The 19208-nt window shown below is 43.7% G+C and overlaps 1 protein-coding gene across 3 annotated transcripts in view; it reads right to left on the bottom strand.

The window, feature by feature from the left end:
* The window catches only part of pde4ba (phosphodiesterase 4B, cAMP-specific a), an 87220-nt gene continuing 68012 nt past the window's right edge, over positions 1–19208 (bottom strand). For all 3 annotated transcript variants that reach the window (XM_029827721.1, XM_011615144.2, XM_029827722.1), the window contains 9 exons: positions 15385–15497; positions 7991–8084; positions 5514–5797; positions 5262–5426; positions 4558–4657; positions 4302–4456; positions 4072–4194; positions 3344–3526; positions 1–3264 (listed from right to left, as the gene is read on the bottom strand). In XM_029827721.1, coding sequence (XP_029683581.1) covers positions 2833–3264; positions 3344–3526; positions 4072–4194; positions 4302–4456; positions 4558–4657; positions 5262–5426; positions 5514–5797; positions 7991–8084; positions 15385–15497 — 1649 coding nt within the window. In that variant the 3' untranslated portion in view covers positions 1–2832. The remainder of the gene's footprint in view (positions 3265–3343; positions 3527–4071; positions 4195–4301; positions 4457–4557; positions 4658–5261; positions 5427–5513; positions 5798–7990; positions 8085–15384; positions 15498–19208) is intronic.

The raw sequence follows: 19208 nt of genomic DNA, 5'->3' as shown, positions 1-19208 counted from the left end.
TGGTTTGAATATATTCATGCTTTTTTTAATCACTTAATAGAAAAGTATTTCAGATGTTGAACACAATATACAATACTGTATAGCCTAATACCATACATTGTGTGAAACATTTAATAACCCACCGGCAACAACTGGTGGACTTGAACATAGTGACAAGAAAGGAAACCCATCTCTCATGCAGATAGTGCTAAATCTGGCTAACCATTTGGACACAACTAGGACCGAAAAAGCTTGAACACAGAAACAATGTTAATACTGACAAATCTGAATTTCAAAACTGCTTTTTGGTCAGACAGAGTTCACACATTAGCACAGGTACACAATATCGTTTTGTTGGTAATTTACGTCAGTGTCCGCCATGTAGCATGCTACTGATAGTGTCCCTGTGTTACCTACTTTTACGTGAAGTGGATTGAGTGTAAAAATAGACAGTTGCTTTGTGTTTGTCCGTTGACCCTGTCCTTGCATCGGCAGGCTGCATTCAAACTCCACGTTTCATAACTGGAGTTGTAGCAACCTCCTGCGTTCCTTTGCCAGCCTGCATGATCCTAAATTCAAGCCTCTGCAGTTTAACATGTTCTCCATGGAGCCACTGGGCTGCCAAAGTGCTGCTGCCAGATGAAAACCTTGTAGCTCAGTTGGCTAAAACGTTTGTCGCATTCAATGACTCCAGAAAGATAAAGTACAGGAGTAAAATTTGGGCAATAATTAAGGATTCACTAGGATTGATCCCATTCCCCTCTTTTAAAAAAAAATTAATTGATCATAAGAGAATTTAAGTTACAGGGTTGTCATGTGACAGCAACAATTTCTTTTTAGCTGCTGCTCTGTTGGGCACTCAAATCTTTGTGCGAATATATGCTTATATATATATATTTATATATAGAAAACAAGACTCTAATTCAGAGTCTTCTACACATTAGACACCACCACTTCCAGGTAATGCGAGTGCATATAAATTAAAATAGATTTTACACTGAACCAGTATTTCTTATTTACAAGCTTAAAGAATAGAATAAATACACACTGTTATAAACAGCAAAAAGGACTAACTTGAGCTCCTAGCAACAAACAGCAGAGACAAACTTGAGGAATGATGGGGATAAGGCCAAAGACGACAAAACACACGCGCGCGCTCACACACACCTGCAAAAAGCATACGTCCAGACAGAACTCAGTCCCATTTACACAATGCACGCATGCTTGCCGTTTAAACAAGGGTGAAAATAGATGAAGTACCTTTGAGTATATCAGTAAACCAACACAGAAATGGAGAAATAGAACTACAAATGCAGCAAGAATGTCTTTAAAAACACTACCATTGAAGCCACAAGAGCAGAAAGGCTGCAAACTCCTTCCAACCATGTTTGAGATGGATTCTTTTTGTTTGTTTTTTTGGTATTCTGAATGCAGCGTTTCCATCTATGTCAAATCCTAATAACCCAAATGTCCTGGAAACCAGATATAGTGAGGGGGGAGGGTAAAAATTTCAATTGACGTCAATGAGCAGATGCAGAGCGTTAGGGAATTCTGGAGCACGGAAGAAATAGCTGGCCTGATTGTTTTGGGGTCATCTGTGGAGGCTGGACTGGCTGGAAAACGATGGGAATAGTCGCTGATGAGGGCACAAGAGCAACTTTAATCCTCTGGTTGGGGCTTGATTGCAGAGGAACATTACATCAGATCAGCGTGAGGTCAGTACCTGTTCCAGCTAACAGGATTATGACTACTGCAGCATACCTTTGGGTATAAATCAATTCCCTACTGAGGTGCATTTAGGTCTCTGCCGATTTCAGCTCTCATAATTCTGGCCAGCATAGCGTAATCATTTGGTTTCTGGGGTCATATTTGAAGGTGGGTTATTAAAGTTTGAACACAAATATACTTCACAGCAGCACATTTCTGAATTTTCTCTTTTAGCTTATTGTGAAGGATTCCGTGTCATTGCTGATCGTGTTGCATTAAAATTTAAGTTTGGTGTGAAACTGTTGGAAGACCCTAATTGTCTGTAGACATTCTTTTCTTTTCTTTTTTACAAAGAACAAGAGAAAGAGGCGGGGTACAAAAATAATGATGGTGACATTCATTAACCAAAGTGGAGTCTGACAAAAACCAAAGAAAATGTGCAGATTTGACAAAAAATGTATATGCGGGTGTTCACGTAGATGACTGTGTCGATGAGTTTGTCAACGTTTGTTTGGATTTCTCTATTGCCCAGTACATGGAAGACTGTTCTTTCTGACAAACCAAAAGAAAAGATTTCGCTTATTTCAAGAAGAAACAAAAAAATATCTTTTCACAGACATACTAGAGTGTTCAATAAATAAAAAACTATTATAAAGACAATAGTAAAAAAGGCACACAAAAGTCCTTTGACAAATGGTACAGGAAAAAAGTAAACACTTTCTGTAACTATACAAATGTGTCCCCAACAGTAGAACTAACCCATACTCTATGCTACTTCTAGGTCATATATTTGTAAAAAATAGTCTTAAGGTACAAAACTTCTCTCAGTAGTGTCATTGTCCATTTAATGCCAGTCCCGGAAATGAAAGAAGCCATTTCCTGTAATGGCCAAAATCCTTCAAACTCCACTCTCAGTGTCCAGCTGTCCATCTAAAATGTTTGTGGTGAGTATTTCCTGAGAACTCTGAAGCCGCTTCCTTGAAACTCTCCACTTCTGGCTTCAAACACCCAAGTGCAAGACGCCCCCGTGCGGGACAAAACTAAGCCTTCGCTTCTGTGGGCTTCTTTAAAAGCACAGCTGCAAGAGGATCCGCCTCTTTTTAAAAACAAAAACCTTCAAATCATCACGCGGGCCTGCTGGAAGCCCTATGTGTCTGTGGGTGAAGCTTCATGCGTCACGATCTCAATAGCCGTCATGGGCTCCATCATGCTGCCCTCCTGCTCCTGAACATCTAAACAGTCAAGGGGTGGGGAGTGGGAATCTCCCAGACTGTCCTCTTCCTCTTCTAAGTCTTCCTCGTCTTCCTCCTCCTCACATTCTTTTTCTATTCCGTCCAGTTCCTCCTCTTCTAAAGTGAGCTCAAACTGAAACTTCTCCCCGCCCCCCTGCCCCCCTGTCCCACCGCCGTGTCCGTGCGTGCTCTGCTCGTAGAAGGGCGGGGAGGGACTCTGGGGGATCATGCTCTGGTACCAGTTCCTGTTGTCCTCCAGTGTGTCCAGAATGTCCTGGGCATCAGGATGGACCAGATCTGCCCAGGTCTCCCACAGAGGATGGACAATGTAGTCAATGAATCCCACCTGGATGGAGGGAAGGAGACCGATTAGAGATTGTTGGGATGCATTAAACCGTTAAGGCCGTTTGTCCTCGGCTGTTTACCTGGCTCTTCTCTACAGATGCTGTGTGTTTGTCACACATGGGGCTGATCTCCATTCCTCTCTCCCTCTCTCGGTCGCCCTGGTGAAAGAACTCGTCCATTATACGATCAGTCCATTGGCGATACAGCTCCAGGGACTTGGTGGGGTTACTGAGGTCAGCGCAGTGCACCATGTTACGCAGCACCTTTAAATCATACAGAATTGCTGTTGAGACCCAGATTATCACTTGAAAATAAAGGTATTAAAGTAGACAGGACTAAGAAATCTGATCAAATACACCTTACACAAAAGGATGTTAAGAACTTTAATGTTGTTTTAAATAGTTTAATTAATTATTAAGCCTCTCCTGACACAGTATAACCAGTCTGGTTAGCTTTACTGAAGCAAAATAATGTAAATTCACAAAAAGCTTTTGGACTTTTTACACCAGTTTACTACAGAATCAAGTAAAAACAACATTCCCTGAAACAGCATTACAGTACTTAAGGGTAAAAAGAAGATGGATGGAGTGAGAAAAGGATTGATCTGGGGCAGAGGTCAGCTATGTAGGAGGCTAGCTAATGATCATTGGCTTTGCACCAATACTGGCTATTGATTAGAGCCATTAACAGCCTTTGACACAAACTTTCAGGCTGATGGTGCAACCGGTCCCTAATCCATATACCGAATGACTTTTTTCACTTCTGGTCTCCGATTTAAAGAAGAAGAATCCAAATAACAACCACTTACTTGTATTCTGTCAGTGTAATTATCCAGCAGCAACACTCCTGAGCTCGTCACCTTCTTGGTCTCCACCATCGTCTTCAGATCAGCCAGCAGACTCATGTGTTTGGACATGTCAGTGGCCAAAACCTGAACAAAAAAAGATATAAGAAAAAGAATCCTTAAAATTTGGACCAAATGAGCGGGCTAGATTTTGCGTTTAAAGAGGAAAGAGGGCGAGGTTGTGGTTGTCTTACCATGTCTATGACCATCTTCCGCAGGGACTGACGTTGTTTCTTGGTGAGGTTCTGGAAAAGATCACAGTTGTCTTCCTGCAGTAGTTTGAAACCCACAGCCAAGTGATGGTTCTCCAAAACGGACTCATCATTGTACATCAGTGCAAGCTCCGAGTCTGCGAAAGCAGAGAAATAGGATATTATTTCATCAGTTAAAAATGGTTAAAATGCAATAAGAAACCACAGGACTGCATTTGTGGTAACTCTTCTGACTTACTGGTATTGATCAAGAATTGGTTTGATACACCAGGATGGTCTACGTCGTGAATAGCTGCAGCAAAGATGGCTGCCAGAATTTCAAGATCTGTGAAAACCGCCTGAGAAAATGAGAGGAACAAAAAAATCGCATTAGGGTTAGCATAGCATCAACCATCAATGATTTCCAAAACATCAGGTAAGAGATGACTGACCAAGGCTTTAAAATGCATTTTAAGTGGATCCGAATTTTTTAAAAACCTTTATTGTCTTCAGAACCTGTTTTCTGTGAGCATGCTTCTGTGAGGAACATCAGTGTTTGCTGGATTCTATAGCTCAAATTGAGGTTAATCTGACCTAAAAACCGGGGCATTCTGACCTGACAGCCAGCCACTCCAACCCTTGCCAGTTACTGCGGCTTCAGGGGAGCTGTGAGAAAATGTATGCTGGCTGAAGAACTAATAGTTGTGTCATGAAGGAATGAGTTTCTGGGGAAATATGGGCAGCAGGGATGGGGAAGAGATGATTCAATGGAAGGGCACTGAGCTCAAAGCATGCATGGTGATCCAGGAAAATCACACATCTCACGTCATCTTACACCTATCATTTTATTTTCCCTTATTTTTGAGGGTGCAGACATGTTACATAATGCAGCCAGACCGAACTGTGCTCCTACTGGAGATTTAAAGTGACACCAGAATGAATTTGTTTTTTTAAAGAACCTACATCTAGGGCCGGAGTGGAAAGGAGGATGTGTGTAGACTGGGCCACGTCGGCAGCGTGCAGGCTGTTGTGGTAGGCAACATCAGAGTGATAGTGATCTTCTAATGTCATCATGTAGGCCACAAATGTATCCACGGGGATCTTGAATGTCTTCAAAAGGTCGCGTTCCTACGAAACAATTACAAAAAAAGACAGAAGCATGGGTCACTTCACCTACCATCAAATCCGAACCGCTAATTCTTTGATGGAACATACCTGGAAGATGGCATACATAATGCAGGTAAGAGGCCGATTGTGGGAGTACTCTGACACGGTGAAGATGTTCAGGCCCCATTTGTTGAGATTCTCCAGTTCCTTGGACAGCAACTCCTCGTTGTCAGTCTTGACACCAAAGCGCGAGATGCTGCTGCTGGACAGCGAGGGCCCGTGCGAGACCTTTTTGACCCCGCTGATCTGCGTCATCAGCTGCTGCTTCTGCTGCTTCTTTTTCTCTCGTGTCTTAGACGTTGGTGAAGGGATCTCCACCTCATTTTGTTTGTCTGAGGGGCAAATTACAAAGTTGCTGTGAGTTTTTAGTCCAACACAATCTGGATTTTAATGTGCACTCAAAAATCACCGACAGTAATCAGCTACCATAAGAGGCCTTATTTCACATATTAGCCAAGCTGTGTCTCCCCCATGGCCTGATTGAGCCTACATTTCTATTTTTCTTCCCCCCTCTTGTTCCTTTGATTCCCTGTGCTCATAGGTCAGCAGAGAGGTTTTGAATTCAACTAGACCTTCTGGAAATGAGCATTCTTTTCTAGCTCCCTTTGTGTTTTATTCACAAAAATTCAACTGAAATCCTACAGGGAGTGCTCATTGTGATGTATGTAAGATGTGCACTCATCCATCAAGCTTCATCTCAACTCATTTCTGGCCAATCAGCTTTCCCCTGTGGAGGGTTATTCAATTACCAGCTGTAATTCAAATAATCACTTTCACTCATGCTCTCTCTCCCTCTCTCCATTTCCTCTGCTGGTCTCTCTGTCTTTTGCTGTCTTCAGTCCACCACCGCTAATTGAGAACAGGCAATTAAGTGCTCTCAGACATGCGCTCCGTGAAAAGAGCAATACATCGCCCACCAATTTTTTACAACTCATCAATTTCCCCACTGCTGAGACGAGTGTGTGTGAAACATGCACCTGCGGCCATAAAGTGGGATTGTGACATGGATGTGCGACAGCTTCATCTGTATTTCTACAGGAGATGCAGGCCACTGTACAGCAAACAGCATTAACTAATGTAACGATCCGCTCTGGAGGCTTCTCACAGTTGCTGCAGGTGCAGCCCCCCTGCCTCACTCACTCATTTGCAGATTTTCAGTTTCACGGTTTGACTGTCTCAACTCCCATCTTATTTTAGAACCCAATCTCACTTCCAGTGTATTAAAGGGAAAATGTGTTGTATTTCACTTCTACTTTCCGCTCTTCTCGCACCTCCCACATTCGCTTCCATTTCTTTGGATTCTTTGTCATCCTCCTCCATGTTCTCTCCTGTGAGGCATGAAAGTGTAGGAAAGGTGGGGGTGTTTTTCTCTTTTAGGGGGGGAGTTTTTCCCAATATGTTCCCTTAGGTAAGACTGTTCTGGTGCTGTTCAATCAAAGGGAATCGTGACAAAATTGTGTTGCTGCGAGGACAGCTGCAGCAGATGGGAATTTTGAGTTCGGCCCACAGATTCAGGAAATCTGGAGGGAATTTAACTTTTAAAAAGTAGATGTTTCACTGAAGCGCATCATGGGAATGACCTCTGCCTGACTGGCATGTGGTGGGAAATGACATTCCTGTTAGCCTGAATGGATGCACCATGACACCATTTTGAACCAGAAAAAAGTGGATTATTGATGTGATAATAATCTTAATGATGGAAGGATTAAATGGTCATTCTGGTCAGTTCAGGCCACACCAGGCCAGCTGCGCCATTTTCCCTGCTCTTCGTTTTTTCTAATCTACCCCCGGGAGGGTAATCCCGATTCCGTTATCGCAGCGATAGTCATCTCTGTCAGTGATAGGTGGAAGGAGAGGTGTGGGGACAACAAGGTGTCCCTCCTGACAGAGATGCATTAAAGCAGTGATGACTCACAATCTGCCGAGTTTATCGTGAGCAGAGGGGGATCCTCTGTACCTCTGTTTTCTCCTTCACTGCAGACAGCACCCTCGCTCCCTCCCTTCCTTGTTTGCTTCCTCCCTGTCTTTCTTCACCTCTTACTCTCATTCTCTGTGATACAGAGATTAGGCCAACGACACTCCATCAATTAGGACTCCAAGAAGATGTCTAAAGATCAAATAATCCCCTAAAAATAATAAGAACCATTGTTTTTAAGAGACAGATCGATGGATCTATTTGCATGTATTGCCAACACCATCTGGGTCCAACAGCCAATAAACAAGCTCCCTCATTTGACTAATGAAACTTTCAGAGAATCTCCCTAGAAGTCATATCTCTCGTAATTCCCATGTAATGGTGTGGAATTTCTTTCCATTTCAATTGCCATCTTGAACACTTGTGCCTCACTCATTCAGACAAGCTTAATGGCGCAGTGTTTTATGGTGCGCCCCCTCAGTCTTTTAGGTCTGCCAGGATACCTTGCACAACACAGCACAGTGAAACCAAAAAACCTAGCAGCAAAATGCAAAAGTGTAAAGATTCATTTATGTTTTCTAGATTTTGAGGGCAGGTACACAATCTTTACCTAAGAAGGTGTTGGAGATGAATTCGGAAACCTGATTCCCAGAACGACTCATCTCAGAAAGGTGCGTCAACTCCCGATTCAACATTCTCTTGAACTGCAGGAGAGAAAAAAAAGAAAAGGGAAAAAGAAAACATGTCATCAATTACCACTGTGGGAAAACCTGGGAGAAATTGCATTCCATGGAAAAACACGGACTCAACCAGGCTTAGTATGTTTTTGTTGTTGTTGACAGAGCAAAATCAGTGGGGGACCCTTCTAATTTTCCTCTCCATTTTCTTTGCTATCCGGTCATTATTTTACATACCACCAGGGAGGTCTTTGCCTCTAAATTCCCCTCAAGGCACTTCCTGCCTCAAAGTTCAGTTTTATTACATTCATTTGCAAATTTAGCTCATTTAATTGCATCATAAATGTTAGTGTTGTTGAGAGCACAATCCCCTCGCTGCTCACACCAGAACAGTTTAGGGATTTTAATGTAGTTTCCACATGAGCAACACTTTAAACTGAATGAAATATTTTAAAGAGGGCATGCATTTGACAGTACATGGATACCCGGGCACTGCAGTAGGTGCTGTTTATGACGGATGTGCGTGTGTGCACGTACATGCACACTGACATCAAAAAACAGACACACAGCTCTGCAGAGTGCTCAAGATGGAGCCTGAGCCACACAACATCATTCTGTAAGACCTCCATCACCATTACAAATTCATTTTTGGTGCAGTTAGGCTACTAGCAGCAGTCAGACTCTCCTAAAAAATACACAAGTTTATCTTAATAATGTACAGTTAAGGCAACATAGGTGAATTTTAAAAAGATTGCATTATCCTGAGAAGCTACGTAGCGCACCACACACCTTAATGTACCCCCAAGACACCGACAGCAGGTAATTTGCTTCAGGCATTTTGGACCCCGTTTTTTCGTTCCTACACAAAGCCAGAACTGTAATCCAACAAAATCCAAAAAAAGAAAAAAAGAGGCAGATGAACAGGATTTTTTCAGTTCCCAAAAGGTCCCCCCAAAAAAATCCTTTCTCTCTCTTCTAGTATTTTCCTTCTGAGCAGCTAAGAGAGCAACTTAATGGATGCTCGTTCTCCGTCTCAGCAGCAAAATAAGGCCAGCTTGGAGTCTCCATGTCCAGGATCGGATGGAGGGAAGGTGAAGGCTGGAGGAAGGGGCTCGGTAGATGGGCTGAAGCAGCAGCTGGAGCTGTGTGCTCGGGACTGTGAGCATGCTAATGAATAATGGAGAGGACCCAAGGAAGAGGAGGGGACGAAAAAACCCAGAGACGGAGACGGGGGAGGAGAGCAGAGGAGGAGGCAGGCAGGCAGAGATGTTCATCTGACTGGAGGGGGGGTTCCTCCACTGGATTTAGCACGCTTCAATGCACATGCTGCTATAGCGCTCACGCCCCCTCCTACCCTGCTTCTCTGTCTTCTCATTCCCTCCCTTTTCTGTCTCTTTTCCTGCTGTAGTCTGCCAGCCCTAACAACATGCTCTATTCAGAACATATGATTCAACAGAGTCGGGAGATGGGGGGAGCCCTTGCCGCAGCTTGGCAGCAATGCGAACACTGTGTTCTGAAGGGATGTTTTGGAGTGGTTGATATGCCAAAATATATAATAAATATATTCACAACAGCTGATTAACCCTTTATTATTCACGTGCAAGTGCAATGTCATGTAATGTAATAATGTCATGTAGTAATATCATGGAGTCTTATGGCCATGGCTCTTCAGCGTCACAGGGTTCTGAGATTTTGAATGCAAACTGATTTTTACCACTGTTATCAACCAAGTGTCAGTTCCCTCTAATAATTCCTCAGTTGCACAGGAGTCCATTGGCCATTGTGGAGACACACAATTCTGCTTATTTTCTGCATCCCAAATCTAATAGTAGATGCTGTCAGAGTGTCTGAACAAAGCTATTTTTAGTGGCCAAGAGACAACAAGGGAAAAGCGACCAGCGAGAGAGAAATAATTGCACCTTTCCCAATTATGTTGACAGCAACCCACAGTTTTTGCTCTCTTTCCCCTTTCCAGAACAGCCCAACGCCATGGCAACAGCATCAGGCGACTGGGTAAGGTTGTTTTTCAAAGGAGGAGAAAAAGAGAAGAGGCTTCCCCCCCTTCCCTCTCAGGCAGACGTGGAGGAGCTGCTGAGCTGTCACGAGGACACGCCACACATATTGCCTTTCCCTGCATCCACAGATGCACAGAACAAAAGTCCCCTCCCTCCCCCCGTCTCTCCCTCTCTCTACACCACTTACATGTCAATTTCTCTCCTGCCTGCCACTTGCCAACGTGGTCATCAATCTCTTTCTGTCTGTCTCGATGGCAGAATCAATGGGCTGTCCTTGGAGCAGGTGCTGACACCGCTGCACTGGACAAGGATGGAGCCACCAAACAGGAATCCAGTGCTCCATCACAAACACTGGCCAGTTCAAGACACGTGTGTTCATCTGTGCATTCAGTCTTGAAACTGTTTATGAAATCCTCAAGGATGCTGTTGCCAATGAGGAAATATCCATAGGGTTCGTTAAGCCAATCCATGGGAAAATGTAAACAGAAGTTCCCAGACAACCTTTTCTCAACCCCAATCGTGAGTGGAAAGATGAGTGGGAGATCAAAGCTTTCCCAAGAGGGTTCCAGATTATCCTCCCACTAAGGGAAACAACCAGAAGCCTGGAGAATGTGAGAAAGAAAAGCGGGAAAAAGAAAAAAAAACAAAGAAGAGGAGGCCGTTCTTTATATAATAGCTCACTGCAAAAAAATATAGAGAAACCAAAACTAACAGCGAGGGATGTCTCTGCAATGTGTTGAAGATCTATGCTTCCTCAGAGGCTGAAAGAAATTCTTCAGTGCACGCTCCCACATGCGCACACAGCCTCAGCTGGTTGTTTACCTTTAAACCTCCTTAATGCACGTTTTAGATGCGTATCGCTATACAAAAGAGTGGGGACTCTGTGGCAGGGTTGACTTGATTTTATTGTTATTTGGAGTCAGAGAAGAAGTGGTTACCTCCAAATGTTACTATGGTGCATGAAGCAGAGCATGTGGGAGCTCTGTGGGCACGTGCGTCACATGCTCTTTTATCATGTGAATATATCCATTTGTTTAGAAAAAAGGACATGAATCATCTGTTTTGGGATTTTTGTCAATGATGTTTCCATCTGACATTGAGCTTCTGTGCCACTAGTAGGTGCACTGTGCACGTTACGCTGCGAAGGAGCCTTGAGAGCGCTGCCTCTCATCTTAAAAATAAAGACTGGAGTTCAAAGTCACTGTTCAAATCCTTTTTTTGTTCATTTTTAAAAATGTAAAGACAAAATAGACTTTGCATTTTATGTTAACAGGCGAAGGTGTGAAATGGTGGGTTTTGTGTTGGTAATGTGTGTGTAGATGCTCCGGGAATATGCGCTTTGCTCTAGTTTTTTTCTTTAAAACCATAGACCTGCAAACTCAAAGCTTAGTGGTTTAGCTCACTTCAGCGAAAACTATGACGCACTCGCTGGCATTATAATAAAGGCTCACCATGACATAACTCTGTGAAGTTCAGGGAAACTACCTACATCTGAATTCTGAGCGTATTGAGTGAAGCTACAGAGGGCTTAAGAGAGACGGCCCGACAGCCTCTCACTTCCTCTGACTCATTCGCAAATGTTCAAGACCTTTGTGTGATACAGGGGGACCTGTAAAAAATGCGTACGATGGGTTTGGACCAAAATGAGACGCGAAAAAAATAAAAAGTTCTGCTTAAGAGATCCAGCATCACTCAGGGTTGTTCAAGGCTGCAGCCGGCTCAGATGTGGTGCCGTTTCTGGCTGAAAGTGAACAGTCAACTGGCTGTCTGCTGAAGCTCGGGTCGCTTCAGAGGCAGAGAGCGTCCCTGTTCAACATACCACAGAGGCAGTTATGTATGAGTTATGTATGTTGTTGAAAGGCCGAGGAACGAGATGAACAGAGCCATCTATGAAACATTCAGACTGTTGCTCAGTTGAAACAGAAAAACTATGGAGAAACTCCCAGAAACTGCACTGCACAGCTGGTTTCTCGTTTGTAGAAGGTTGTTGAATTTAATCATTTTTTAGGAAACCTTTTAATGAGCGACCGGAGTGAATTCCGCAGCACTTTGCACCCTCCAGCTGCTTGGTGCGATGCGATGAATTACGCCTTTTGACTCATTCGTTTCTGTCATTTTAGGTAACATGAATGACGGAACATCTGCACATTAGCTCAGTTCACTGCTTCTTTCTTGAATTGTGTCGAGTTCACCTGAACTTTAAACAAGCTGGATGGGAATCAGTTTGATATTGATCTACTTAGTAAGAAAAATAACAAGTGCAGCGTTTCATGGCTCAATCTGCATAGAGAAAATACTAAAAGGGAAGAGGCGGACGTCTATAAGGAGCACTGAATAAAGGTTCAAAGTTCTCTCAGTGCCGCAGCACAGTCGTACGTCTGAATATGAGTTGTTAAATCTTTTTAATATTAGGATGCATCATCATTGCAGTTACACGAAGCACGGTTTTAACCATGTATTATAATTTCCAACAAAAAAAGCATTTTTTTTATGAGTAAAAACTTTGGATAGCTTTATCATCTGCACTGGTAAATAAAATTTAAATCCCTTCACATAACAACTTTAATTTACGCTAAAAATCTAAAATCTTTTTTTGGAGCTCACATTACACTTATTTAGCAAAAAAAAAAAAAGGTTTTGTGCCAATGTCTAAAAAGAGCTGAATAGGCCAAAAGCAACTTACCTTCCTCCAACTATTCATCTTCCCTAGTTTCCTCTCTTTCTTGTCAAAGCAGCAGGCTCCCATGGTGCTGTGTGTAGGGTGCACAGCAGATTGGAAGTGCAGTTGTGTGTGTCAGTCTGACGAGAGCTGAGGACGGAGGCTTGGCTGGCTAACGCTGGAAAACACCACAGCTCCAGTGACTCACGTTGGGCTGTGAGGTCTGACTAGGCTTTACCTCACACCCCGTGTATGCAGAGCACTGACTGCTCCGTGTGTGTCTCATACACACTTCATGGTGGGGGTGGCCCCGCCTCTAAGTTTTGAGCCTTCCTGTTTTGCTGTTCACGACTCCTCCAGCTTTCAATATCGCAGCGATCGTTCTGATTCCAATCGTTTGATTTTGTTTTTCTTTGAAAACTGAAACCGCCGTTGCCTTTACGCCATCCCTGGTTTAGTTCTGTTTAAATATAGCACAGAATTTGAGAGAAAAAAAGTTACTACTTTAATTGATCCAAATTAATAATATTGATAAAACTCAACTGAAAGAGCTAAAGAGCCTGTCATGGAACTATTTGCTCTCACCTCACCAGGAGAACTACATGCACACAATTGTGTTGAATCATCTTTAACAAAGATTGTTAGATTTTTATTCCGGTAAAAATCATGACTCAAGTCTTTGAAACTTTCCTTAAATGTAATAAACAAGTAACCAGAAAACGCATCATTAATGAATTCCCAGTTGCTTAGCTACTACGATGTACAGTGAAGGCCTTGACCCGGCTTTATCGGCCCTCCATCGGTGGAGATTGTCACGCGCTGCGAAGCGCCGCGGCCCCTCCGCTTCACCTCCTCTTCTAGCATTCCACCCCCCTCAGACTCATGTTTCATACTCCGCACAGCTTGAATAACAGTTTTTTCCATCCTCAATTCAACAGGTATCTCAGTACTTTTTAACAAAACCATGTTGATCGTAAAGGACCCGCATGGCGAAGGGGCAGTAGTTACGTAGTCTACTGATGTAGTTTGCTGAAAAACAAGGCTAAATGTAGGACAGAGAAGATAACGGCAATGTAAACTTATTTTGAATAGACACACAAGTCTGGCTGCTGCCATGAATTCTTCAGAATTGTAGCCAGGACTCAAGCGTCTTGACGCCTTCACCCACATAGACAGTTACTTAACCCAGAAAATCTAATATTGTGACAGCACATGTACTGCAGACATGTCAGTTCCTCGGCTGTTATCATCTATTTAACCTGCACGGTCTGTTCTGAAGCCGCATATACCCTAAACAGAAACAGACATAATATGAGACAGGACACAGACGGAACATCGCAGCTTCCAGTAACACTTCAACATGACCCATCAATGATTACTTCTTCTAAAATCTACCAGCTCATGAAGGCCGGTACTGTTCAGTGTCGGCCGTTAACTATGAGAAGGTGTACCTGAAACTGCTGAATTCACTTCAACATGTCACGTGTTGTATAACCGTATGATTATCTTGGCAGCTAAAGGAGCCGGGATAATAAAATGTCTGGAGGAAAAAGCTGGATCCATTCTCACTTCATTACTCCGTACTTGTGATGATTTGAGGGTTTCTCAAGCCGGGGAGGCTCCTGAAATCAATCATCACCAAAAGGAAAGTCCAAAAAACCAAACCTTTGGCCTCAACTCCATATTTGTGCAATTGCAACAGTGTAAAATACTTCATTGTGCAAGATGAATACCAAGGATGATCGATGATCCAAATATCTGCGTATGTAATCGGATTCTGTGGTTTTATCATCTTCATTTCAAAACAAATTCATGTGAGTGTCTGAGCTGGATGCGTGTCAGGATGATGGCATCCGAACAGGCAGGGAGGGACGTCTAAAGTCATTTAGTGGGACCAGGAGATCGGGAAGAGAGTCGCTCTGTCCAGGGGGCTGTGCGAATTCATACACACACTTCATCCATACACACCTACAGCACAAGCATACACACTTACATGTCCTCTCTCTTCCTCTCTGGCTTATTGTTTGACCCCCAGTGGGATCCCTCACATCCTGTTGTCCAGTTTTATGAGAAATAACAAGCTTATCCTCTTGACACACTCGACAAACTGTTTTCTGGCTTACTTACGCACAGCTGCTACACAGCTCATTTCCTGTGAGCCCAGCGCCCATGACTGCTCGTATTAGCAAGTGTCATTGTATTTTTGCGAAAATCTGACATTTCCTATAAGTTACCAGCTTTTACAAAAAAGGTAGTGGCTGATTTATGTCACATTAGGGCGACATAAAAGACAGTAATCATTGTGAAACAGGCACACTCATGTTGCGGCATCTGCCTCACCCACGTTTGGAACTGAAAGCTGGTGTACGTAACACACAGTTGGTGAGAGAGAAGACGAAAAATTCACAACAATGCTCCCAAACTAGTAGAGCCCCTGCAACTGCACTTGTCATCCCTGCTGAGGCCCCCTCTCGTGCACCAGGCGCTGCACATCTTCACACCTCTGTGCTCAGAGCGATTGCGCCATATCATGGAATTGTTCAGAATAGCTCTGTAGCATTCGGTGGGTGCTGTACTGCGTGGAATTTGGTCTATCGGGGGTCAAATGGAACGAAAAATCGAGAGCAATAAACAAACTTGGAGCCTTTCCTACCTTGGTGGAGGCCATATCGCTGACAGAGCGGTAGGTCTGGATGGTCTCCAGCTGGTCCAAACACCAGTCCAACTCCTCCATCGTTTCCATGGCCAGCTTCTGGTACGCCTCATCTGTCAACAAGCAGCCGCCGCACAGAGACACACAGTCAGAACACACGTTGCACATGGAGCCCGAGCCCTGCCCAGCCACTCCCAGGCAACATCCACCCACAGGTCCAGCATGGGGGGCCTGCTGCTTCTGCTGAAGAGGGGGAAAAGCTAAAGCTGGCTCCTGGTTGCAGCGCTCCTTCATCATAAGGAGGTCTAGCTGTGGCGAGCAAGTGGGACTCGCAGCTGTCAGCGGAGGAAAAGAAAGCTACTGTAAGCCCTCTCTCTGACGCACACTCAAATTTCCTCCCGGCATACGTGAGCCCCCCCATCACCAATCCCCCCAATCTGACGACCTCAGCTCATTTACATAAAGTCAACCCCTACAGCAGGAAACCAGATACCAGAGCCACCACAGCGCGCGCACACTTTATCCGACCTCCCAGGAAGCACAGCAGCGACCAAAGGCAACACAGAACTTCCAGGTTTCTTCACGGTGAACCACTGTTTTGGGTGAACTGTTAATTGAGGATTGTTGACGGTGGAGAGGCAACATGACTAGACAGAGACCAGCACTGTTACAGCAGCTTACAAACTAATCTGCTTCTCGTAGGCCCAGCATGCTGTGATGAACAGAAAGTACACTGTAGGACCTGTTTTCAGTTATGCTGTAGTTCTGCATTGGCTGTTTATTTAAAAACATACAAATAAAGACAGAATGTGTAACTTAGTTTATCCTCTTTATGGGGTTAAAGATGTGGGCAGTGTTAGGATTTTTTTTTGTTTAGCTAACTATTCTTTCATTTAAGAGTTTTTAAACTTTTATATAGAGTTAAACTCCAATTAAGAGTTTTTTAAAAGTCAACATAAAAAAAGATATTACATTTTAGTTGGATATTACTGTGCTTAATTCGTTTTTAATGCAAATCTAGGCATGCTATCCAATTTAATTTCAGTGTATAAAAAACGATTTGTTCGCAGTGTAAAGCTTGGAAATTCCTTTTTATGATATCACTGAGCCAAAAATAAAATCCATAAAAATAATTCAATTATAGGCGTAAATGGGCATTCCAGCATTAAAACATATGGGCTAGGTAAACGTAAACATAGACAGTTGTTGACACATAAGGGTTGAAATGCTGGAATCCATCCATTTGGAGCGCATATCACACACACACACACACACACACACACACACACACAGTGGTCCGCTGTCTCCACTGCATTATGTATATCCGGGGTATCCTAGCTGCAGAGCAAAACATGGCAGCAGGGTGCGCACTACGGCGACCTTAGCGTGGCTACGTAGAATGTGTCCCCTGCTCTGATCTCAGTGCCATCAAAGGCACGAGCCTGTTTGCTCTCCCAAACATGAGAGCCACCTGGCACTCGGCCCGCAGCTTCCCCTCACTCTGATGAGGGGAATGAAAGAAACAGTGCGAGTGTGTATGTGCGAGTTTAGTTTAACTCCCAGCATTTGGTGGCAAAACTCATGGCATGTCCCTTCCCCATATCCTCCCTTCTGAGGCGGTTTTGGGCGTGCGAGTGTTTTTGTGCAACCATTGGAATTTCTGCTGTTGAAGATTGAAAAAAAATGAGGAAAATTGAAACGGCGTAAAAGCACCTAAACAAGTCTGTAAACTGCGTCGTCTTGTGATGTACAGATATCTTCCCCATCCCAAACATGCTATTTTAATAGTACGGTAAACCACACATGCACATTGAGAATCACATAACTGTGGTTTTTAGATAAGATTGATTCTAAAAACAAGAATAGAGTCATAAAAGGAATAATAGATGCCTATAAAACTGTGCTGGGGAACCACAATGAGGACTTCACAGCTTCAGATGGACAGAGTGAAACAGCATTCAAAAGCCAAATGTCTGCCAACACACACACAAACACACACCGCAGCGCGAGTGGGGATTTCCACTGCCTCCCTTCCAACACAAAGGTCCTTCTGATCAATGCTCAGACCAATGTGGTCTCTCCCACAGCGGCACACAGAGACGCATGTACAGCCTAGTGAGATGTATGCATTGTACGGGGTTGCACACAAGCACACAATCGCGTACTTTACAGCTGAGGGAGGCAAGGCGGCCCGACTGGAGGGGCAAGGCGGGACTGCACTGACATGAGGTCAGCCAGACTCTGATCCAGTTAAGCCAAACATAAACAGGAAAAACAGGCTAATTTACAACACAACGTTAATATTTGAAAACCTACTTTCACAGCATTCAGTGTGTTCTCTCTCAAATACCATCTACAACGATGGAAATTCACAATAACTGCAATTTAGGTAATAAAATCCTGAGTAAGAAATGAAAAAATAGGCTGAACAAGATGCTCACTGGTCTATTTGTGAGCCAGTATTTTTTTTTCTTCCAGTGAAAAGGACGTCGGCCTTCTGGGCTGCCATGTCAAATTCACGATTTACAGACTTACGTGGTTTACTTTGAGGTTTCTCTTCTCTTGTGCCAATTATCTGAATACAGCCAGTTGGTGTAATCTTCTCGAGCTTCGGTAGATAAATGCTCTGATTAAGACAGAACACAGGCATGATGGGTACTTCAGTGGTTCTTTATCTTCCTCTTCAGAAATCTGTTATTGTTCCAGGACTGTATGGGAGTCAAGTGGATATCTTTTAGCTTCTTCACCTTGATTTATGGCTGTGCCTGGAATCCATTTAGCTTCAAACAGCAATAATCCATAACTTATGCACATAACAAGCTTCAAGCTTTCATGCTGGTTCACTGGTGTGTTTGCGCTGCTCCAGAAAAACCTTTAGTAGGTGGAAATGCATATACAATATACAAATACTTGTATTTTGGCCAAGTTCTGCATGTCAGACTATGGTCTGCAGGGTACTTAAGCTAAAACGCAACTAACTGATAAAATATTGGTTTACCTCTCCTCGATGCGGTTTGTTGAGAAAGGGTGATAAAGCTGATGTGACGCATTACGCACAAAGCTAGACAGTCATCGTCTCATGAGGATAGACTCAGTTTCCTGTCTGGAATGTGATGCGGGATGCAGAAGCCTGTAATGGCCCCAAAAACATGCAACGGCAGTAAAATCCGATCAGAGATGCAGGTCAAGAGGGCCACAAGGTACCATCACTCTCTGTCCACCCTCCCCACAGCCTACGCTAATATGTCTGCTTGAGGGCTGAGGTGCCACATTTCCAGTGAATCGGCACATTAACAGACCACACACATGAAAGGAAACCAGACTCTGACGCAGGCTGCCTGGCAGCAGGTTCTGTAATGAGAGTGATGCAAACAGTGAGGGCTATTCTAAAATGGTTTCTCTGGCCTTACAAGAAACAGGGCACGCACATCTGAATTCTAATCATCTGGTTGGTTACACAACGCTATCAAAGACCAGCAGTGTGGGGTTGTAGCGCTGCTCTGCCACTCGTCGCAGGCCAAACTATGACTTCACATCCGCCGAATTTGCGAAACCCGTCGCTGCCAGGATTTTGAAAAGATGGGCGAGCGGCAGCGGGGAAGATATTAGGGGCGCGTTATGAGGTTCGGCAGTTTTTATTCACCCCTGGCGCAGCGCTGCCTGGCTGGGTTAGACAAGAGATAAAATGACATCATCAGTCTGTTTGGTTAAGAGCTCAATAATGTGACTTACAGGAAAGTGGAAAATAAATAATGTCCTCATAAAAACGGCCAATTTTCCTCATTACAAACATGAAGGGGAAAACGACGTTGCAATTAAGGAAC

The sequence above is a fragment of the Takifugu rubripes genome, chromosome 20 (genome assembly GCF_901000725.2).
Source record: "Takifugu rubripes chromosome 20, fTakRub1.2, whole genome shotgun sequence".
In the NCBI taxonomy this organism is placed as follows: domain Eukaryota; kingdom Metazoa; phylum Chordata; class Actinopteri; order Tetraodontiformes; family Tetraodontidae; genus Takifugu; species Takifugu rubripes.
This window is presented reverse-complemented; position numbering and strand designations above follow the sequence as displayed.